The sequence below is a fragment of the Lagenorhynchus albirostris genome, chromosome 14 (assembly GCF_949774975.1).
Source record: "Lagenorhynchus albirostris chromosome 14, mLagAlb1.1, whole genome shotgun sequence".
NCBI classification, from domain to species: Eukaryota; Metazoa; Chordata; class Mammalia; order Artiodactyla; family Delphinidae; genus Lagenorhynchus; species Lagenorhynchus albirostris.
This window is the reverse complement of record NC_083108.1, coordinates 16,004,738-16,029,279: the sequence shown is the minus strand read 5'-3', so window position 1 is coordinate 16,029,279 and position 24,542 is coordinate 16,004,738. Positions and strand designations below refer to the sequence as shown.

The 24,542-nt window shown below is 45.3% G+C and overlaps 1 protein-coding gene and 1 long non-coding RNA gene across 3 annotated transcripts in view; one reads left to right on the top strand and one right to left on the bottom strand.

Moving 5' to 3' along the window:
- Window positions 1–24,542, bottom strand: part of ALPK2 (alpha kinase 2) — a 128,527-nt gene that overhangs the window by 76,420 nt on the left and 27,565 nt on the right. For both annotated transcript variants that reach the window (XM_060121080.1, XM_060121081.1), the window contains exon 4: window positions 9,319–11,074. In XM_060121080.1, coding sequence (XP_059977063.1) covers window positions 9,319–10,695 — 1,377 coding nt within the window. In that variant the 5' untranslated portion in view covers window positions 10,696–11,074. The remainder of the gene's footprint in view (window positions 1–9,318; window positions 11,075–24,542) is intronic.
- LOC132504076 (uncharacterized) lies at window positions 9,250–16,743 on the top strand. The gene is made up of 4 exons (XR_009534724.1): window positions 9,250–9,359; window positions 10,888–11,096; window positions 13,068–13,176; window positions 16,697–16,743. It is a non-coding gene; the product is annotated as an uncharacterized LOC132504076 (long non-coding RNA).

The following is a 24,542-nucleotide window of genomic DNA, read 5'->3' as shown; positions in this document are numbered from 1 at the left end:
TGAACTTCATATTTATTTACTTTTACCTTTTTTAAAATTCAATTGTTAAGGGTACTTTTCTTATCTATTTGTTTTTTATATGCCTTGGAAATTAATCTTTGTCTCTTACATGTTTGACATATTTTTCCTGGTGCGTCATGTTCATTTAATTTTGTTCATAGTGTTTTTTGTTATATAAAATTTTTAATTTGATGTAATCAAAACTGTCACATTTTTTCTTTGTTTTTGTTGTTGTTGTTGATGTTCTTTACATCCCAAGAAGATCTTGTGGCTTTCAAGGTCATAAAAATAGTTTCCAATACTTTTTCCAGTAGTTTATAGTTTGGGTTTTTTATATTTAACTCAAAGATCCATCTGGGGCTTCCCTGGCGGTACAGTGGTTAAGAATCCGCCTGCCAATGCCGGGGACACGGGTTTGAGCTCTGGTCCGGGAAGATCCCACATGCTGTGGAACAACTAAGCCCATGAGCCACAACTACTGAGCCTACGCTCTAGAGCCCATGAGCCACAACTACCGAAGCCCTCACACCACAACTACTGAAGCCCGCGCACCTAGAGCCCGTGCTCCGCAACAAGAGAAGCCACCGCAATGAGAAGCCCGTGCACCGCAACAAAGAACAGCCCCCGCTCGCCACAAAAGAAAGCCCGTGTGCAGCAACAAAGACCCAATGCAGCCAAAAATAAATAAATTAATTAATTTTTAAAAAGATCCATCTGGAGTTTATTTGAGGTCCATTGGTCTTATTTTTTTCCGCACACGGATGGCTAGTTGTGTCAACTTTGAAGATTTTGCTTCTTCCCTAAAACTTGGCTATTTCTATCTTAAACCAAATTCCAGTATATTCTTAGGTCTGATTCTGTTCTCTCAACTCACTTTGGTTTATCTACTTATCTGTTTGGGGCTACTACCGCACTGTTCTGATTACCACAGCTTTAGCGTTCATATTGATAGATGGTTGGGTAACCCAATATTTTTTCGGTCCCTTTTCAGTGAAGCAAGTTCACTTTCAGTCATAGCAAAAAAAAAAAAAAAAAAAGACCAATAAGGCATGTCTCTGGCACTCAGCTCCCACCCAAGGCAGGGATGAGAGATTTGCTACAGGGACTAAAACTCATCCTCGCAGCCCAAGGACCCTCCTCTCACCAGCCTCTCCTGCTGCCACCCAGATTCTTGTCCCGTCCCTACTCCTCAAAATAAAACTCAGCTGTAGATGGTACACCTGTTTTGGATTAGTTACAATAAATCAGGATCTGTATTTATTTCAGTGGCTGGACAGGTGAAGCCCAAGCTGCGTTTATAGCAAGCCAACTAGAAAGCAGAGAAAAATCCAAGTCATGAGGTTTTTGTCCTCTTAGGGCAAAGGGGTTACACTTGACAAGCCCGAAACTTCCCGTTGTTTCCAAAATCCTGTGATTCTTTGCAGGAGCGCCTCAAGTTGTAGTATTCACACCAGGTCTCATTCTAGTTACGCCCATGGCTTAAATTCTGCTCAGGAGAATCACTTAATTAAAGTGATCACTTAATTAAATCACTTAATTAAGAATCACTTAATTAAAGGTGCAGATACAACAAGTCTTGGGTAAAATTCAGAGATCTGTATCTTTAAACAAGCACTGTAGCAGGTGATTCCCAGTGCAAATCATCCCGGCCCCCACTTGCAGGCAGTGCCCTGAGGCCTTGGAGCCCCTGAGCAGCAGGCCTTTGTGCCCCCCCCCGTAGCACAGGGGGAGGTAGCCCCATGAAATCAGTTACTAGGGAATGACATCAGTATAACGTAGATGCTGCATTGGCTCATGGGCAATTTTTCCTAGGCTAAGGGCCCCTGAATAGCTGGAGTAAACTATAGAATCTTGAGCAGGAAAGGGAATAGCCTTTAACTCAGCTTTTGCATTGGCAGCAGGGACCCTTTGTAGTCATATTTTAATAAAATTAAAACTGAAGCCTGGGGGGTGGGGGAGGGATGGACTGAGGAACTGGGGTTGGGAGATGCCAACTGTTACACATAGAATGGATAAACAGCAAGGTCCTACTGTATAGCACAGGGAACTATATTCAATCTCTTGTGAGAACTATAATGGGAAAGAATCTGAAAAAAATATAGATATAACTGAGTCACTTTGCTGTACAGCAGAAATTAACACAACATTGTAAATCAATTAGACTTCAATTAAAAAATAAATTAAAAAAAAAATGAAGCCTGCCCCAGTGCTCCTAAGAGGCACACTCCAGGCCTGGGTCACTTGAAGGCACGCGGCACCTCCCAGGCCCAGCTTCACAGACGGCTCCACAGAGACCCATTTCTGTTTTCGCATCTCAGCCTCCAGCTGCTCTGACTAAAGGGCTGCCAGCACTTCCACTCAATGACCTTGTGTATATTTAATCTCTGCTGTGGCGGCCCTCAGGCAACCTGAGCCGCCTCCCTGGGTGGTCCAAGTGAACTTCTTGCATTCATTTTTTGCTTTTGTCTCTAGTTTCTAAATGGCCTGTTTATGAAGTAACCTGCGAGGAATACTATTTTCCCCAGAAGCTGTGGGGACTGTGACTTTGCAGAATGTGAGGTGTTGCGGGAATGCACATACCGTACCAGAGCAGAAACAGCTTACACGTGGAGAACGCCCACTACCTTGATTTGAAAAGTAGTATTGAATAACCCGGCGCTTTGTTCCTTGGCTAAGATTGCAGAAAATCAGGAGCGAGGGGCTCCAGTATCCTTAAGGGAGCGCTTTCGTGAGGGGCACAACCTCTCAGGAAAGGTGGCCCTGCTCTGCCGGTGTGGGACCTGGAACCCCCAGGGTGACACTTGCATTCCACTCCCTGAGGGCCTTAGAACCACCAAAATCAGGACCTCTGGGGGTGGGGCTTGGGCACCTGTATATTTAGAAAACCAGGGATGGTTCTAAAGCACAGCCAAGATTCTCAGTCTTAGAGGTTCAGAGAATCATTTGGGAGCTTTTAAAACCCTCAGTGCCCAAGCCACACTGCAGACAAATTACATCAGAATCTTGTAGGGGGAGTGAGGGATGGGGGCGGTACTCAGGCATCAGAATGGTTTAAGGTCCCAGGTGATCCCAGGTACAGCAGGGTTGAGACCATTGCCTTAGGGTCTCAGTGGGAAAGATCTCTTCTTGCAGACCAGGACTTTTGGAACTTTAGTGTGCATACAAATCTCCTAAGAATTGGGCTAAAATTGCAAATTCTGATTCCACAAGACTGGGGTGGGGCTTGGGATTTTGCATTCTGCCAAGCTGGTCTGCAGACCACAAGGTGAGTAGCAAGGCTGTAGGTACTAATGAGCTTCCGTTGATTTTTTTTTTAACATCGTTATTGGAGTATAATTGCTTTACAATGGTGTGTTAGTTTCTGCTGTATAACAAAGTGAATCAGCTATACATATACATATACCCTCATATCTCTTCCCTCTTGCATCTCCCTCCCTCCCACCCTCCCTATCCCACCCCTCTAGGTGGTCACAAAGCACCAAGCTGATCTCCCTGTGCTATGCGGCTGCTTCCCACTAGCTATCGGTTTTACATTTGGTAGTGTATGTATGTCCATGCCACTCTCTCACTTTGTCACAGCTTACCCTTCCCACTCCCCATATCCTCAAGTCCATTCTCTAGTAGGTCTGCATCTTTATTCGCGTCCTGCCCCTAGGTTCTTCATGACCATTTTTTTTTTTTAGATTCCATATATATGTGTTAGCATACAGTATTTGTTTTTCTCTTTCTGACTTACTTCACTCTGTATGACAGACTCTAGGTCTATCACCTCACTACAAATAACTCAATTTCGTTTCTTTTTATGGCTGAGTAATATTCCATTGTATATATGTGCCACATCTTCTTTATCCATTCATCTGTCAACGGGCGTTTAGGTGGCTTCCATGTCTCAGCTATTGTAAATAGAGCTGCAGTGAACATTTTGGTACATGACTCTTTTTGAATTATGGTTTTCTCAGGGTATATACCCAGTAGTGGGATTGCTGGGTCGTATGGTAGTTCTATTTGTAGTTTTTTAAGGAACCTCCATACTGTTCTCCATAGTGGCTGTATCAATGTACATTCCCGCCAGCAGTGCAGGAGGGTTCCCTTTTCTCCACACCGTCTCCAGCATTTACTGTTTGCAGATTTTTTGATGATGGCCGGCCGTTGATTATTTAATACCGACTGAGTACAACACCTGCAGTGAGCAGTAATCATGCAGGTCCAGGATAGTAATGTGTTTAGGCAGAAGTGGCACAGGGGGCTTTGTGATTAAAAACAAAACAAACGTTTGTGTTACTCCCTGGGTCAGCCGTGGAGTAGTGCTGACAAGAGGCGTGACTGCCACGTTCTGAGAGATGAGTGATTATAAACTTCGGCCCTTCCCATCATCAGCAGAGAGCTGGCTTACCCGCCTTCCTGAGCCAGTGCTAACAGTTGTTATTTGGGGTGATGCATTTTATTATGCAGATGAATTCGAATCTCAGATTGTTCTGTCCCAGATATGAAAACTATATTGCAAGAAGGTTTAGATTATCAGCTTATATTTTCCTATGCTTTAAAAGAATTTTACTGGAGACCTGTGTCTGCCTGTCACTGGGTGGCCATGCACATTTCAAGCTGCCGTATACCGTGTTATTACACTGCCTGCCTAGCTACTCGGCTGCACTTAAATGAACTTTCCTACCACATTTATCACATGAGCCTACACAAGTGACACATTTGTATAGATCTTACTACACACACATACATACACACATACAGAAGCACAAGTAAAACTGGGAAAATCTGAATAAGATCAACAGATGGTATCAATGTCAATGTCTTGGTTGTGAAAAGTATGCTATAGTTTTGCCAAATGTTACCATCGGGGGAAGCTGGGCACAGTGTACAGCGCTCTGTCTCATTTCTTACAACTATATGTGCACGTACAATATCTCATTAAAAATTTCAATTAAAAAAAGGTATTAAATCCTCTTGTAGCCAGCCAAAAGGAGGCTGATATGGGGAGAAAGGACATATGGATTAAGAAGGTAAATAATAAATTGAAAAACGAAAATACTTATTAAATGTTAACTGCATAATAGGTACTGTGCTGAGCATTTAATCCGTACAACACTCTGTGAGGTGGTGGTGGTTGTTATTATTATTGTTATTAGTATTATTTTGTTTTAGATGAGGAAACTGGGGCTGGGAGAGCTTAAGTAGTTTTTCCCAGGGCACAGAGTCAGAAAGCAGTAGGGCAGGAACCAAACTCAGGTCCAGAGCTCACCACACTATACAAAGAATGAGGACAAGCATGCTGTTTCTCTGGAAGGAGAAATCATAGTTAGGGATGAGGAAAGTGCTTCAGGGGAAGTACAATTTGAAGGACCTGCACCTTGGCCTTGAAGGAGTAGGTGAGCTGAGCTAGCAACAAGCTGAGTGATGGCGTTCCAGACCAGAAGATGGAAAAAACACATTCTGAGAAAAGTCTTCCTTTTCCAGGTAAGGTAGCCAGCGTGTACGTCTGCTTTGCCTCTCAGAGGTAAACAGAAGCAATATTGTGGAAGGTCTTGAATGCTAGGGGGATGTGGTAAGATCTTCCTGGATCTAGTTAGCAATTTGTGAGACCTGATACGCCACCAACAAGGCCAAGGTTGTATCTGAATTACCAGCATTCACAAGGAAGCCGAATGCAAAGTGTGGTCAGTTTAGCATAAACCAATCCATCCCCAGGGCCAGAAGAGCAATGGGTAGCAATTTCCTAGTAGAAAGGTGGTATATGAGGGGAACCAAGGAATGTACTTATGACAATGAAGGCCATAAAGTAGTTGAGACCAATGAATATTAGAATCATACATGACTATACCTGGAATTCGCAGCAAAAGCAGTTCTAAGAGGGAAGTTTATAGCAATACAATCTTACCTCAGGAAACAGAAGTCTCAAACAACCTAGCCTTACACCTAAAGCAGCTAGAGAAAGAAGAACAAACAAAACCTAAAGTTAGTAGAAGGAAAGGAATCATAAAGATCAGAGCAGAAATAAATAAAATAGAGATGAAGAAAACAATAGCAAAGATGAGTGAAACTAAAAGCTGGTTCTTTGAGAAGATAAACAAAATTGACAAACCTTTAGCCAGACTCATCAAGAAAAAAAGGGAGAGGACTCAATCTAGTTATCTAGTACCATATGGCTATTTACTCATTCAATTATTGAGTGCCTATTACGTGACCAGTACTATTCCAAGGACTTGGGACATCTCAGTGAACAAAAGAGTGACCGAACTCACTACCATCATGGAGCTCACCCTTTATGCTGATTCCTGGTCAGGAAGATTCTTAACTATCAGAACCTAAGAATACATTTCCATACCGTACACTTGAGTTCCCATGATCCCAAAAAGCAATGCAAATCTCTCTGGGGTGAAGCTGGGCAGCTCTGCAGAAGGACAGACACAGTACTTCTGATTTAAGAGTGAGGATGATCTTACCCCAGTGTGGCTACAAGGAAACTTAAGAGGGGCAGACTGGCCGGCGCTGCCTCTGAGTTGGATCAAGAAAGCAAGATCAGAACCAAGGTAAACGATTGGCAGTGTGACCCTTGAAGATGATTCAAGTTACCCTGGGGTACCCTTTCTGTTTTCCACTCCCAAACTGGGATGAATTTAGGAATCTTCCATAAATGTAGAGCAACTGGGGGCTTTTCAGTCTTAGCCTGGGTAAGTACTATTTCGAGACAAATCAGAACAAGATGGTTTTGCCTTGTTAGAGTGGGAAAGGAAGACAGCAAGTAAGGACTCCTGGATTCAGTTTAGTCTACACGTTTGCCTTGTTCTTGTAACATAGAATTAGAGATATGGAATTTTTCTCAGCATGCTAAAGGCAATACACAGATGAAGAGAAAATACTAATAGATAAGATGCTGGTCACTGTTTCTACTGCTAGTCACCTTAAAGGAAGTGAATCAGGCAAGAGTCAGGAGAGGTCAAATTTATTAATGTTACTTTCAACCAAGGATTTTTAACCAATTTTAAGTTCCCACGAGCCTCAGATGTCTGAGAATAAATATTTTAAATGTCTTTTGACTTAGTTATGGAAAGATTCACCAATCTTGGGCTGGCTTTTTTTTTCTTTAGCAATATTATAAAAAATTTGATTTAGTTCCCAATGACCCCCTAATGCTTTGGTGTCACATTTGCAATGATATTTAGCCATTTCCTGTAAATGTGACTATGCTGAGTACATGTGTAAGAAATACAGACATCTCCTACAGTTAGAGAGTAACTTTTTGCATGGGTAAAAGAAATCTGCACTCACTATGCCACTATACCTGTGGCAGAACGTTCCTGCTTTAGTTAAGGGTCAATAAATGCCACAAGTACAGAGATCCTATTTCTAACTTGGGGCTACACGGAACTATTTAATATACAGCTTCTACTCACATTGTCCCTTGAGTGAGAGGTCGACTCTGCTACTGAGAACAGCAGAGTGAGAAATGGCCCCTCTATCTGCAGAATGCAAGCTTTCTAAAAATTCATGTTCAGTGTCCTGAGATAATTGCCTTGGTCATGTGTGAAACCACAGATGGGACCTTGAGCTGATAGCTGGCAAGGTAGGTGTGCATCCACGAATGTGTGACTGTGTGAGCAAGAGTCCCATTAGAAGTTTGGCAGAGACAAGAGTGTCCCAGGGACCGCCCCTTCTATTTCACTGCGTTGCCAGGAAACAAGTGAGCTTCCTGGTCCCCAGGGCTCTCCATCTCAGAATTCAGGATGACAAAGGGGGCTCCTTCCTTGAGCGCCTCTCAACTTTCGTCAGCTGAGGGAGCTAGGCATTGCCTCCCACAGTGATGGGTCTAAAACTAACATTGTCAGTAGCCCCCTATCCTTCACTTACTTTTTTTGGGCCACTTTGCTCCCCACTTCCCCTTGCTCCAAACTCAACCTTTAATAATTGAAGTAATTTGCCCAGTGAAACGCTCAACATGGATAAACGACTGTGAAAAGGCACTTAGCTGAGTCAGGAAGAGCATTTTATGAGTAGAAAGGGAAATGCTATATTTATTGACATGGAAAAATTTACATTATAACTTAATTTTCTATTACTTTTTGGCCAAACCGCCTCCATAAACTCCTCTTGGGCATGAATCTGTGGTCATTGGTGTGTTAAACAACCAAAAACGATAAAGCTGGCACTCCTGCAAAGAAGTAAAGCATAAATGTGACCTTCATACGGCTAATTTGGCCCGTGGAACAGAACAATTTGCTCAGGAAAAAACTACACTGGATCTGGAGATTTTTAGGCTATTTTATCACTGGGTCTTTAGAAATCAATATATTAAATTTTTACTTTTTCACAGAGGGAGTTCAATAACTTTGAATGCATTTGGGAATACTTAATTTTCTTTGGAGTATATCTAGGCTTCTATAAAAACAACACTAGGTCCCAACCACAAAGTTGGGAGAAGGGAGAACAGAGGCTGAGTAAAAATAATTGATAAATAACTTTTCTTAGGTATTTATTTCCAAAAACCAAATCTTGGTCATAGCATAGCATCAGTTCAAAGCCCATTTGGAACCCTTTAAAATTATAAATATAATAAGTTCATATATCAAGCATAACATATTTGTACATTAATTATTCCCATTAATTCAATTGCATCTTTTTCAAATACACCCCCACATCAGTAACAGAGTAAAACTTTTTTTTTTTTTTTGGCTTCCTGTTGTGTTTTCTTAGCCTCTTTAATATTTTGTGGTCTAAGAAAAATAAAATGAAACAGACATTCATTCAAAAACCTACTTTGATTTTTGAGCACAGCAAAATCTACTTTATCTACTTTCTCCAGCATCAAGTGAATCCTGCAAATCATTTAGACCCACAGAAATCTTTCATTCATACTACGAATTCTGGTAAAAGCCAGCACTTACCAGTTTTCAAACTGCCCCGAAACATCACTAAAAAGAATGTTTTGGTTTTTCTTTTTTACAAGCTACACCCAAAACATTTGCTTAAAAACTTTCTAAATAGTGACATTGCCTGGTAAAACACACGCAGTAGACAAAATATCAAATTTCTTTTTCCAGCTGTCCAGAATCCTATTAGTGCCTCTTACTTCTATCTGTCTTTTGCTATAATTAGGATGGCTTAAGGTTTATCTGGGCCTTTTTTCAAAACCAGATTTCCTTCCCAGCAGCAGCCCCTGTCATTCACAAGTACCCTGATGGTACTGGAAGAACCATTTTGATGTACATTGTGGAACAGCAATTGTGAATGTGAAGGGAAGGGACATACACACACGTGCGCACGCACAAATACATTTTAGCTTATCATTTTTTAAAAGAGGAGTCTTACCTGAGGATGATCACTCCAGTCTGGAATCCTGCTTGTTTCAAGTACGTTTTTAACCCACACTCCTTCTCCCTGCAAGTCCAAGCTCCCTTCTTTGGAGAGTGAGCCTGGTGGAGTCTGCAGGATGTTTGCTTCTTGCTCTGCTTGGGTTGGAATAGCACAGCCTCCTGCATGGAACTGGGAATTCAAACCAGTCGCTTCTGCTTTGGCATGGGAACTCTCTCTTTTGTCACTTGGGGTTAGTGGGTGCTTCACAGGTCCTCTGGGATACAGGCGATTCAGGGGGGCTTCTGTTGCCCTTTCTTCCAGGTTGGGGTTCAGCTTCTTGGCTTTTCCCTTAATCCCCGGTCGCCTCGCCCTGGCAGGTTTCTCTGAGCCCCTCCGGCTCAATAAGTCTTTCCCCCCTACTCCTTTCTCAGCCACAGTCTCCAGACACTGGTTCATCCCTGATTTTCCTAACTCACCAGATAAGTGCTTCCTCTCTCTCTCTGTTACTGCTTTATCCATGTTTAGCAGATTGTCACTGGCAAATTCCTTTCCTGCCTGGTGGCCGTCTCTGGTTTCCCCTTGAATTCCTGGATAGCCATCTTCAGCAGCTTCAGGGGCAGTGGGTGGTTTATATCTCCCCTGGTCTGTCACCACAGACGTTCCATCCTGGTGAGGTCCCACAGGCAGGGTCATCCCTGTCTGCGGGGATGAGGCACTGTGCATGGAGGCTAGGCTGCTCCGTACCTCCACTTCTTGGGATGGTGAGTGATAACCACAGAGGCCAGCGGTGGCAGCCATAGGCCCGGTGTCATCCGACACCAGAGGCTCACAACCCATTTCACTGAGGAAACGCTCACATCCACCCAGGCAACACTCACTGAATTCCATCTCTTCGTCATCGCTTTCTAATAAAAAAACACGCTCAGTCCCCTGCAGGTCCCTTTGCCAAATTGCATTAGAGTGATCTGTCATGACGTCGGAACATTCCAGATACTCCAGGTCATTGTCTGAAAACTCCTCGGCGTAGGTTAGGGTTCTCTCTGAGCAGAGTTCATAATCACTGTCAAAGTCTGTGCTGGAAGGCGGGCGGCTGACAGGCTTGTTGCCCGTGGCCCTGTCACCTGGGGAAGTGGATGAGGCTGCCTCCATCAGCGGCAGGCTCAAGCTGCTGGATTTCTGTACTGTGGGATTTTGATGACTAGAGTTGAAGACTTCTTCATTAGGGCCATTAGTGTCTAAGGCACCATCCATTAACCTTGATAGTTCGGAATGCACTGTCCTGTGGCCACACACATCTGGTTTATCGGGAATATTACTTGAATTAGAACAAAGCAACCCCTCTGCAACGTCCTCTGTGTTATCGGGATCACGAGCCTCTTCAGTTTGCCTCATGTCTTTAACATCCAAGGGATTTTCAGAACTGGATGTACCAAGGTCATTATCAGCCAATAGCTGGAGTGAACGCGCACCATTGAATTTGGAGGAGGCGGAGTCAGCTGATGCGGGAGGAACCGAGGCGATACTTTCTTCTTCCTTATAGGATGCTCTTTCTCATCAATTTGATGTGTGCTTTCCTGCTCACAGGTCTCACGTTTGCAAACTGTGTTCCTGTCATCTTTCGGGTTAAGAGAGAGCTGTTGATTCTCTGACGGACACTCCGCTTCCGTGGATTGAAGCTCCACTTCAATGGATCTTCACTGCAGAGCCGCAGATCAACCCCAAACAGTTTTTAGCAGAGATTTGATAAATAGCAGCGTCATTCTGGGTACCGCTAGGATGAAGAAAAGATACAGGTAAGTTTGCATGCCTACATTTCTTGCCTCATGGCACACACAGAAAATGACCATGGTTTTCCTGCACACTCAAGGAGACCTGTGGTTCCCCTAGGAAGGGGTTTGTGGTCAGAGGCAACTGGCTGAGATGCTCAGCAGTTTCCCTTAAGACTCTTCACGATCTTACCCCAAACTGAAAATGCTATGAATTACTCAGATGAATGGAGAAACGTTTTATATTCTAGTTTCGTCTTCTCTCCTTTTATTTTAAGTCATTCTATGGTATGGGAGTTTGAAAAAGCATTACTTTCTGGAGTAAGGTATTATACACAAATAACTAAAGTACTCTAACTCCTGTAGTGGAATAGTATAAGCGGTAACTCTTTTTAAGACCATGCTAAGAAAGGCATGGTTCTTGCCAGGAGGCTGTATAGATGATACCATACTAGGATGTGTATGAAGCATAGTGCCATTTCCTCTTTAATTTAACATGATTCTAAAGCCTAAATCACAGCTATGAACCCCTCTGGTTGGAAACCAATGTCCACATGCCATCCTGACCAAGACCCGCCAGGTGTTTGGCTTTGGCCCAGCAGGGAGGAAACCGAATCCTGGATCCCACCAAGCCTGCTCTCCCTCCCTGCTCCACGAGGGATGGTGCTCGGTGGCTCCTCCCTTTCTTGACTGGAGCCACATGGAGCCTGGAGCCTGACCTGCTTTGCTGACCTTTACCATTAAGACCCTTATCCAGGCTCTGCAGTCCCAATAAAAACTTGTTATACTTGCTTTATATTTGCGTGCTTATTTATCTCACTTGACCTCATTGTAATTGTAACACTGCTGATCTCACGCTGTGTATTATCCAGCTCAGAGGCAACCACTTTCAGAAGGCAGGAGCTGAGGGTCTGGCTCAGACTTAGAGATGATGCTCAGATCTTTACTGACTGGTGCACGTAAAAGATGCATAAATATCTAACCCAGGAGGGTCAGTGTTAGACGCTTACAGCTACGGGACACCGTCTTCCTTATCCTCTCTCTTCCTTACTGGAGGGACCTCACTGTCTCCTGAGCTCATGTGCTCGCAAGCCCTCAGTCGTTGGGTGCCTGCTCACATAGGCCTCATTTTCAGAAATCATAGACTGATTCCAATTTTATTAATACCTTGTTTCTTTTGGTAACTTGGTTCCCAAGTAGAAGACATTCAGGGGTGGCCGAGGTTGGCCAAGCCTGACCCAAAGCTAATCTCTGGATTTGCCCTGACCAACAGCCTGGGGAGACTAAAATTTAGGGCAAATTTCTAGGGGAAACAGTACCTGCTCCTGTCTATTTCACAAAGTTATTCTGAGGTTCAAATGAAAAAAAAATCAATGTGAAGGGACTTTGTAAAGCAGAAATTTTATGCCACATGTACTCTGTAAGAACGTAAAAGTGCTAAAATGATAATTACGTGATGTGAGAGGTATTCGCTAACGCTACTATGGCGGTCATATTGCAATATAAACGTATCAAATCAATATATTGTACACCTTCAACTTACACAGTGTTGTAGGTCAAATATAACTTAATAAAAAAAAAAAGAAAGGATGAGGCAGTGCTAAGATCAGGTTATCGCTGGTTCTCAAGAAGTATGCAGAAGAATTATCAGGGAACTACATTCAAAATTCTTGAATCAGAATCTGAGTAAAGGGCCTAAGAATTTACTTTTCAAGTTCCCAGATGCATTCTGCTACAAACTGTCCTTGATCCACCCTTGGAGACACCCTCATCCTCATCACCATTAATTAGGCTTAGGTCTCTTCAATTAAAGCTGAGGGAGGCATGAAGAGAAAATGACTTTTGCATGAGTTTCACATTGCCCACGTCATTCCCTTTCTGCCTCTTTTTGATTAGCTCTTGGAGATCTGGCCTCAGTCGAGAGCTTACAAGGGGTGTGAAACAGCACCATGGGCTACTAGAAAATCCCAAGTAATTGTGACTTCCTGATTTATCCAGGCCATGATCCCTCTGCTGGACAAACCAGTTATCCTGAAGGTACTATAACTTGCGTGGGAAGAAGGAAAAGGAAGAGAGGAAAACAAGATCAAGAGGCACAAAGGACCAGGTAAGAAAGCAATAAAGGAGGAAATAGAGATGATTCTCCAGAATCAAGGAGGGAAAACAAAACAAAGCTGAGAAAAATATGGAGAAGATAAATGAATTAAATATACTTAACTTCTGAATGACTAGATTAACAGATCGGGAAATGTTATGATTTAGTAATGTGGGACTTTATGGAACGTGTGTTTTAGCGGATATAAGATTTACAAGTCATCCTGAGTACATTAAAAAGGAAAAGGAACTGGATTAAGTATAATTAACTTCTCACTGGCTAATAAGTGCCTTTGAGAGAGTTACGGTTTGCGGTTGGCATGCCCTAGTAATTATCTCTAAACATCCTAACAAGGAGGTGGAGAAAATCGGGCAAGGAACCCAGCCTTTGCTGAATACCTCCTCTATCATACAGTGTGCTAGCTGCTCCCTGTCTGCAAAACTGAGGCTCCAAGGAGCCATTTCCCCAAAGTGACAAAGTAGGTAAGTGGCGGAGCTCGGATAGGAAACCAGAGGCTCTGACTCTGTTGCTTGGCTCTGTGAATCCTGTTAGAAAACGGACATTCAGAGAAGGGAAATGATAGCGTGTAGAGAGAGATCATATTTGCAAATAAAATCTTTCTATTCTAAGTTTTCATCTTGATGGGTCAACTGACAACAAGAGTATGAACCAATATGATGGTAAGAGCTGAAGAAGGGTCAGGGAGATGGGGGAGACATCATGTCCAGCCCTAAAATGACTCAAAATCTACCGGGGGGAGATATTGCAAATTTCTCAGAGGATTTTGTGGGTCAGTTCTGTGCCAAGCTGTATGGTGCGGTCCAGGAGGACAAAGGGAGTTCAAAAAAGGGACTTCAGTGGTACCTGCTGAAATGGTGTGAACGTAGCATCAGCGTTCAGAATCTTTGCAAGATGCTGGCAGAGTGTGCCCCACAGTGATTCGACAGGAATGCAAAACCATCCTGGAAGAATTTCCCTGAACAATTAATTGCATTCTCTCCTTGCATACCTTTCCTTTTGCCTGAAGGAGACAGCAGCCTTCTTCCACTTTGCTGTGAAAATCTTGCCTGAATACTCTAGGTTCTTTCTAAGTTAAACATTTCCATATCAGAGAAAAAGGGATGCATGTGACCTTAAGTAGATGGAGCTTCTTCTGAGCTTGAACCGTCTGGAATTAGCCTAAACCAGAGGTTCTCAAACATTTTGGCAGCAGGACCCCTTCAAACCCTCAAAAATAATTGAACGCTCAAAGAACGTTTGTTTATGGAGGTTATATCCATCAATGTTGACCATATTAAAATTAAAACTGAGAAAAATCAAAAACATTTGTTTATCCCTTCAAAAATAACAAAAATTAACTCATTACATGTTTGCATAAATAACATATTTTTATGAAAAATACCCATATTTTTCCAAAACAAAGTAAAATTGGAAGAGTGGTATTGCTTTACATATTTTCATGTGGCTTAATAGAAAACAGCTGGAGTTTTGTATCTGCTTCTGTTTTCAATGTGATACACCACATTGTTTGGGTTGAAGTGTATGAGGAAACTCTGTCCTCACACAGATATGTAGTTGGAAAAGGAAGCAGTATTTTAATGGTCTTTTCATATGATTGCAGATAACCTCTTTGATACTACACAAAGATTAGTTGCAATGTGGAATCTGAAACCATACCAGTGAATTTTTCATACTTGTTACATAGAGTCCATTGGTCTAAATTGTATTTTACATACATCTCTAACCCATGTTATGATTTTGTAACATCATGTATTAGTCATTTGGAAAAACTTGGTTCGTAAGATCTCCAAATATTAATATGGTTCAATATACAATATGTTTAAGATTCCCATTCCTTAATATTACTACTGATTGTATAAGAACAATTTTGAACTATTGGGAAACTATCAAGCTTATAACGAAGGATACAAGTTTTCCAAATTTCTAAATTAAGAAAATAATATAAATATTCACTTATCATAATGACGTAAGTCAATTCTGTGCTAAATGGCATGGTAGAGGTAGAAGATGGAGGGCATCAGCAAAAACTGTGAAATAAGGACGCCTGGAAGTTTCCTCCTTTATAAAAGCAACAAGAACACTGGCGAAATTTGTCTGAATCAACTTTTTCAGAGCTCTAAACGTCAGCCAAAGGCCATGTAGGTAGCATTTATTCAACAAAAAATGGCTGAATCTCAGTAAGAACAGTGAGTTTTTTGCAGTTTACCTTGCCCTAGTCCTCTCCCCCCATCCCTAGCTCCATGGCAGCCTCGGGAACCAAGAGCCCACAATCACAGTGAAAATTAGCAGCCTGGCAGCCACTGAAGGAAGCAGAACAGGGCTGGAGCAACTCCAAAGCCCCATTCCCAGGGAATCATCACGATTTGACCTGTCTGGTGCTTTCCTGGAAGACCTCACTCATGAGACTGTCTTTCTGTGACCTGATTCAGAGCTCACCCAGCATGAACAATATTTTCCCTGAGGGCATTTGTCCAAAAAATTCAGAGGCGATAATTTAACATCATGGCTGCCTGCAGCAGTGGATAACAATCGTCGCAAACAATGGGCTAACCCAAACGTTGACCTGGGAAGGAGGAGGCTGGTTTCCATCCATGCTGGGGTGGAGGTGGGGTGGCAGGAGGCGGGGAGGGGCGCTAATTCTAGAAGTTCCTTGGGATCGCACCAACTTAGGATGGTTTTGTGCCTTGTGAGCAAGTGTTATAAATGCGAGTGAGAACGAAGAGCCCATGGCAAGTATCCACAGGACTAATAACGCTATAAAATAAGAACATGAAGACAGGGGTTGGGGAACAGAATGTAACAAGTGCAATTAAAGACATGGAATCATTTTTTTCTTTAGTTACCAGTGCAAAAGACCTATCCAAACGGATACTTTTATTTTTTTTAAACATCTTTATTGGAGTATAATTGCTTTACAATGGTGTGTTAGTTTCTGCTTTATAACAAAGTGAATCAGTTATACATACACATATATCCCCATATCCCCTCCCTCTTGAGTCTCCCTCCCACCCTCCCTACCCCACCCCTCTAGGTGGTCACAAAGCACCAAGCTGATCTCCCTGTGCTATGTGGCTGCTTCCCACTAGCTATCTGTTTTACATTTGGTAGTGTATATATGTCCATGCCACTCTCTCACTTCGTCCCACCTCAGCCTTCCCCCTCCCCATGTCCTCAAGTCCATTCTCTAGTAGGTCTGTGTCTTTATTCCCATCTTGCCGGATACACTTTTAAATCCCTACACTTCAGTCACCATCATCATCACCATCACCGGCATCATCCCCTAAGGGTGTTGTGTTTTCAAATACATTATTTCATACATTTATTTATTCATGATTCCACTGGCACAAATAAAATAAGTTACTACTCCCCATGTGGACTGAAAAGCAGATTAGCCCAGCTCCTGTCGTTGTTCCTTTCCCCTCTTGTCTCCTGGAGGTCATTTGCCTGCTCCCCAAAAAACTCTCCCAACAATGTTAAAATTGCTGACGCTCAAACTGTGCTATCTGGCCAGGAGCCCTGAAGACAGAGTTCATAGGAGTGGAAGCTGAAACTACTGGCTAGAGGTAAGATTTGGAATCCTCTCTGAATTTCAGATATTATTCTATTTTATTACGTATTCCACCTTCCGGTGGAAGAAAACAAGATCTGGGAACAAGCAGTCTGCAGTGTCTCCCCGCCCCCTCCCTGAGCCATGCCTGGCCGTGCAGCATGAAGGGGAGAGGCTGGGCTCAATAAATACTTACATGATGACATCCTCGTCCTCTATGCAGTCACAGCACCTGGTGAGGGTCATAATATTTTCTGACACTAAGTGTCTGTATTTTATGACTTGCCTAACTGCTGCTATCCATTTTATAAATTGACTTATTCAGAATAACTAAAGGAATAAGCAAGCCCCTTATATGCCCCAAAGCTATATTTATTATACAGATGGAAGAATTCCAACACTAGAAACACACAGAATTTCTTGAAATTTTCCATAAGCAGCTGGACGTATTTCAAACCTGATGAGGAGATTCCTGGTACATGTACCAATTTATTTAGTTATTTATCCGACAGATGTACTGAGCCGCACATCTGGAGAGCTGAAGGGGTCCTTTGGGCCGTGCTGCTCCAGGGACTGCCTACCTCCCACCCACTCTGCCCACCGCGTCCCCTCTTTTGCTCTGTATCACAGAGTTGGCCCCTGGAGGCTGCATCTCCCCAGCTCCCAGGACCACCAGCTTTCTGCTGCATTTGACCAAAAGAAGGCAGGAGATGGGAGGGTGGGAAGACATGAGAAGCCAGCTTCAGGTGGCATTTCTAGCAGGCATTTCTACCCTCCTGTAGCTCCAGGTCCTACAGGACAGGCCCATCTGGAACTGGTAGCCCTGCCGCCTCCCTTTGTCTCTGCAGATAGGGGATGGCGGCTTCCTGCTGATGCTAATCTCTGGGGGACCTCACTGCCCAATATCAGCAAAAGTCCTTAAAAATATTAGCCAGCCAAATCCACAATATTTAGAAAAATGTATACATTCTAAACAAGTGAGGTTATCTGAGAAAAACAAGGCTGGATCAACACTCAAAAATCAATGAATATGGGGACTTCCAGATATGGCAGAGGAAGAAGTTAGTAAATTCCCTTTTCCAATAGCAACTATGAAACTGGACAAAACTGTCAAAAACCATATTAGGTTCAAGAAATTGATCAAAAGGAAAACAAATGCAAAACAAATTTGCAGCTAGGGATTTTAGCTGCAAATTCCCCTAATAAAAATGAACAGGGGCTTCCCTGGTGGCGCAGTGGTTCAGAGTCCGCCTGGCAATGCAGGGGACACAGGTTTGTGCCCCGGTCCGGGAGGATCCCACATGCTGCGGAGCGGCTGGGCCCGTGAGCCATGGCTGCTGAGCCTGCACGTCCGGAGCCTGTGCTCTGCAACGGGAGAGGCCACAGCAGTGACAGGCCCACGTACCACAAAAAAAAAAAAAAAAAAAAAAAAAAGAACAGTATTATAAGATCTCTGTCTTCACTATACTACACCACTACTAGCACACACACACACACACACACACACACACACACACAGATTATGACCATAAGAACAGACAAATAGCTGGAACAGACTAGCAACCAGAAATAGCGTGAAGGATATGGGAATATATCCGCCTGTTTGGCTCCATCACCTGTGTAACCCTGCATTTAATGCTTCGTTACTGTCTTTCTGGTTAGACCCTGAGTGATACAGAGATGATTTATTTTACAGATTTTGGAACTGAGGTCCAAAGAAGACGCGACTCTCTTAAGTTACACAACTAAAAAAAAGAAGAAATATCTCCCACGTGTAAGGCACTGAGTTAGCTGCTGTATGGAAGATAAAGTTGTTAAATTCCTACGCCCGCCTCAGGAGCTCCCCATCCAATAAGGGAAACGAGGTGTCTATATAAGCAGCTCCAGTAGAGGACAGTACGTGCTAACCATTAAAAATCAGACCAATTATAGAAATTTGGGGGTAGGGGGCTGGCACATGAAAATGGTGTCCTGGGAACTTGAAAGGTGAAGCAGGTCTAGGAAATACACAGTAGGATTCTGGCAGGAAAGCTGGTACACGCCTGAGGTTGGGAAGGGGGCTGATCACTCCGGGCAGAAGGAACGGTCAAAGGTGAGAGGGGGTGGGAAAGCTCTGGGCCCTCACGGAAAACAACAAACCATGCTTCATTTGGAAGCCGGCGGAGTGCTGAGCTGAAAGTTAGGGCAACTGCATGATTTACTGTTGAAGCAGGACGCTTTAGAGAGTGAGGAGGGATGCAATTAATATTTACGCCAAACCACAGGCAGAGAGTGGGGTGGACCCAGGCCAGTGAGGACGAAGAGTCGCCCACCAGGAGGTGGGCAGGGCCCAGAGGGTGAACGATTTTCCATCCCAGACTGAAGGGTTTGGACCTCAGGCTCCAATTCACTGGGAAGCAGATCAGCGCAGTCATTTAGGGAAGAGTGGAAATCATTCTGTGAGATGCTCACCACATTGCACAGGGTACCAGGGTGAGGAAGGTGTGCTCCCACTCTCCTGAGGCCTCTGCTAAGCAGGAACACCCCATCCTCCCATGTGTCCTGTTGGACCTACGACCACATATGCCCGGCACACTGCATGGGACTTGAAAAGGGAGAGAAAAAAATGGGTGGAAAAAGACTTGTTTCCTTCCCTGGGGGAGCTACCAATTTTGCTGAGAGATAAGATTTTCAGGTATTAAGCAGGGAGCAGCATGTGATTTGCAAACTCCAGTGTCATCATATTCCAAAAGGCACAGCTGAGGCAGTGAGCGCTTCTGGTGGACTGGAGGGGAGAGGTCAGGGTGGCCTGGATCTCAGGGAACGGAGCCAGGAGCGGGTAACCTGAACCCAGAGGGGAGGATTAGACTTTGGCTAGATGGGGACGAGGCGAGGGCATTCCTGGCAGATGTATCGGAGCTGGAACAAGCAGGTCGTGTGTAAGGGACAGAGAAGAAATGAGCTGTGTGGGGAGAGGGCCCTGAAGGATAGGCGCTGTGGGCTGGAAGCACAGAATTCTGCTCAGGAGAGAAGCGCCAGGGAAATTCTACTTTTCCTCTTCACTCAGGTGCAGTTCTGAGCAGATCGGGGAAGCGGGCTACCAAGTCAGTACAGTGTATAATGGGTAAGGGACAGACTTAGCGGCAAGCCTGCCTGGGTTCACATGCTGCCCGTCCACCATGTGATACTGGACAAGCTACTGAGTGGCTCAGGACAATAAATAGGCCTACGCCAGGGGGTGACATAAGGATTATGCGAGTTCACTCCTGTAAAGTGCTTAAAGCAGGACCTGGCACACACGAAGCTCTAGATCGGTAGTTCTCAGCTCTGGCTGAACCCTAGAATCCCTTGGAGTGCTTATAAAAAAATACCAGTGCCAGAAGATTTTTAGGGCGGTGAAACAATTCTGTATGATACTATATTGGTGGATAGATGTCACTACGCATTGTCCCAAACCCATAGGTTGTACGATGCCGAGAGTGAGCCCTGATGTAAACCCTGGTAACGACGTGTCGGTGGAGGCTCATCAGGTGTAACAAACATCCCAGTCTCATGGGGGACGCAGACAGCGGGAGAGTCTGCGTTGGGGACAGCGGGTAGATATGGAAACTGTGCTTTCGGCTCCATTTTGCGGTGAACCTAACACTGCTCGAAAAAATAATCTATTTAAAAGAGGGGGACTTCCCTGGTGGCGCAGTGGTTGAGAGTCCGCCTGCCGATGCAGGGGACGCGGGTTCGTGTCCCGGTCCGGGAAGATCCCACATGCCGCGGAGCGGCTGGGCCCGTGAGCCATGGCCGCTGGGCCTGCGCGTCCGGAGCCTGTGCTCCGCAACGGGAGAGGCCACAACAGTGAGAGGCCCGTGTACCGCAAAAAAAATAAAAAATAAATAAAAGAGGGAAAAACATACCAGTGCCAGGCCCCCCCCCCAAAAAAAAATCAATTAAGCAGCATCTCAGGGTGAAGGGCTTTGCCCTTGGTGTTTTTTAAGCCTCCCAAGTGACTGTGATGAGCAGTCAGGGCTCAGATAGCGCTGAGCTAAATGAACGTTAGCTCCGGGTACCTAGCGAAGGACGTAGGGGAGCCAGTAGGTGGATGGCAGAGGAGGGATCTCAGCCTGGCCTTGTCCGGGGAGTGGTTTCCTGGCTTCCATTTGGCACAAAAGTGCTGAGCTTCTGACAGCTTTTCTTTTTTTCTTTTTTTTTTTTTGCGGTACGTGGGCCTCTCACTGTTGTGGCCTCCCCCGTCGCGGAGCACAGGCTCCAGACCTGCAGGCTCAGCAGCCATGGCTCACGGGCCCAGCTGCTCCGCGACATGTGGGATCTTCCCAGATCGGGGCACGAATCTGCGTCTCCTGCATCGGCAGACGGACTCTCAACCACTGCGCCACCAGGGAAGCCCTGACAGCTTTTTGAGCCTCTGGGACCAAATGCAGACCAACCAGACACTCTGAACAAGAAATGAGCTAACTGACTTCAGAAAGGAAAACATTTCATGGCCTTACTGCCAACAGGCTTAGTTAACAGACGACTGACCTCTCTTATCAAAAGAAAACTCAAGCGTAGCCGCAAACAATCCCCACGCACCTCACCAACAGGCCACCAAGCCAGCTAGGGTCCCAGAAATCTCAAGGGACATTGTGACAATACAAAGACTCCTAGATTAAACTGCAAATCCACCTGTGAAAGACATGGCCTCTTGAGAGCAGGACAGAGAACAACGTATCACTGGACATAGGCTCAGAGGACCCAGAGCTCTTTCATAAAAGCAAGTTAGCTTAGAATTCCGAAGGACTGATACTGTTAGTTTATTTAAATACCCAGCATGCTCCAAAACAAACCTCGATTTTCCCATCCAAACCCGCTTCTCATCTCAAAAACATCTGCAACTCCATTCTGCCGATTGCTCGGGCCGCACACCTTGGAGTCGGTCCTCTACTCCCCTCCAGCATCCGGTCCAGCAGCAGCATATCTGGTGCTGTCAGATGCATCCAGAGCCTGCTGGCTTCCTGCCACCTTCTCCAGGACCACCGTGGACCAAGCCCCTGCACCTTTTGTCTGAATTACCGAGTCGCTGCCTGCAGGTCTCCCCCCACTGTGCCCTGTCTACGCTATAGACAGAACATTCACCCCACAGCAGCCCAGCAGCATCCTTTTACAACGAAGCCAGAAGAGATCATTTCTCTGTTTAGAAACCCTCCTGTGTGTCTGCATCTCATTCAAAATAAGATTCAACGTGCACAGATCATGGCCTCTAAGACCCAACAGTCTTGTCTCTGGGATTCTTCTCCTACGACTGTCCCCTCCCTCAACCCTCTCCAGCCACAGGGACCTTGCACCGTCCCACCTCCGGGCTTCCTTCTGCCCTTGCTATTCCCTCTGATGAGAACACTCTTCCCCAGGTAATAATCACGCCCCCCTTCCACTCCTGCCCATCGCATCTCTGCTCCCAGCAGCTCACTGGAGAGCACTTTCCTCCCCTGACACGCCTTCCCTCCCGGGCTTTCCTTTACTGTTTGTCACCACTTTACTGGCTCTACTGGTCTGTCTCATGTGTGCCCCCCCATCCCTACTCCATGAGAGTGGGGACTTCACTGTGCTGCTCCCACTGTGGGTTTAAAGCCACTGCAGCAAGAGTCAACCAGCTTCCTTTCTTTTTTTTGGCCTCGCCGTGTGGCATGTGGGATCTGAGCTCCCCGACCAGGGATCGAACCCGTGCCCTCTGAAGTGGAAGCGCAGAGTCCTAACCACTGGACCGCCAGGGAAGTCCCTCAACCAGCTTCCTTGAAAAAAAAAAAAGTGGAGATGAAATTTGATCGGAGATTTGAACAGACAGGGGAAACTGTGATTATGTGCCTGTCTACCGTTCCATCAGTTGATTTCAAACCTTCAGAAATAGAAGTTGGAGTAGTGACAGCCAAAATCCTAAATTCAGGATTCTTACAGAAGCAGAGATTGATATCACCTTGTTACACTAGCAGAGAGAGACTAAACATTGCAGTCAGTTTACCAAATGATGCCGCTTGCCTGTGTGTTTGGTCAGGACAGAACAAGAATATGGAGGCCCCTGGATTGAAAAAGAACCCCTCTCACTCCTCCCGCCTCCGAAGTGGGTAGGACTTTGTATAAACAAAAACAATGCTTTTGGAAAATTAAAATAAAAACAAACAAACAAAAAACCCCCAGGGTCTTGAACAGTACCTGGTATATTGTAGGCCCCCCATGAATTCTTGTTTTTCAAGGAAGTACACACGATCACTCCTTTTTGAGTTATACTCCAGCACGTGTGTTAGCAGATTTTGTTTTGGAGGACGGCCCTGGTAGAATGAGATGCGTGAGTGACAGGACGAGACCCCGGGGCCCTGTGGGGACATGATTCTTGGGTAATCCTAGCTTTGCTCCTAACCAGTTGTTGGAAACTTGGATGGGTCCCCTGATCACTCGGGTCTTGGGTGATACATAAAGTAAAGGAATTGGACTAGATCAATTGCATTTAACTAATTAAATCAGCATTTCTTGGGAGTAGCACCTGAGTATCAGTATTTTTTTTATTTTTTTATTTTTGCGGTACGCGGGCCTCTCACTGTTGTGGCCTCTCCCGTTGCGGAGCACAGGCTCCGGACGCGCAGGCTCAGCGGCCATGGCTCACGGGCCCAGCCGCTCCGCGGCATGTGGGATCTTCCCGGACCGGGGCACGAACCCGCGTCCCCTGCATCGGCAGGCGGACTCTCAACCACTGTGCCACCAGGGAAGCCCCTCAGTATTTTTTAAGAGTTCCCCAGGAGTAATGTATAGCCAGAAGCGGGGTAATCCATAGAGCAGGGCCTCTCGTGCGTTACTGTGCACACAGATCGCCTGGGATCTCGTTAAAATGCCGAATCTGATTTGCCAGTCGGGGTGAGGGCTGGAACTCTGGCATTCTAACAAGCCTCCAGGGGAAATCAACTCTGAGCGACAAGGTCTTGGAGTCGCTTCCAGCTCCATGGCTCTGCCGTTATCTATGAAGAGTGAAGGTCCCTTTATTAAATTCTCAGAAAAATAGCATCTACCACTTGACTGGTGGTTAGGGGTCCCCAGTAAACGCCCAGCGGCTGCCCCCCACCATGGAACTCAGTGGCTGTTCAGGTTGGTTTTGCTTTTTTAAAAATCTAATTGCTCGACCCAGGCAGGGGGGAACGTGCAAAACCAGACCCAAGAACTTCTCTCTCAAAAGTAGCCTTGGAGACTGTGGTCAGGGAAGAAACCCATCACAATTTAATTGCTTCTCTTTGCCTGCTGCTCTGTCGTAGGAGCCTTGGCGCTAGCTGTGAACCTCTTAGACATCTTCACCGGGCCACCTCATTGCACCTCAGCCTCGCTCCCATCTCCTGGGGCCCACTGGGTGAGCAGGCCCGGTGCTGGCAGCAGACAGGACAGCAGGGCACTGGCATGGGGCCGGGGGGAGCAGGCCCATGCTGGGGGAAGGCTAGGCAGGGTTGGCAAGGAGGAAGCATTCCCAGCCCACTGGGGCAGCGGCCCAGGGAGTGGGGAATGACGTGGCCAGAGAGGGGGCAGCCACAGAGTGACCAGAAACTCAGGCTCCCTGCAGCTTAACGGGTGACAAGGAGCCACTGACATGGTGGCCTTGGCCTACAGCTCCTGCAGGAGGCCTCTTAACGTTATTCCCCACCTTCCCAACCCCTTCAGCAGCACAGCCGCTACAGTGCCAGCAGGCTGACCACCAAGAAGCCACCATAATTCAGATCCTTGCCCCGGGGTTCACACGGCTGTCCGGAGAATGGCTCTATGGGGGAGGAGAAATTAAACTGACAAGCACAGATGAACAGGAGCAACG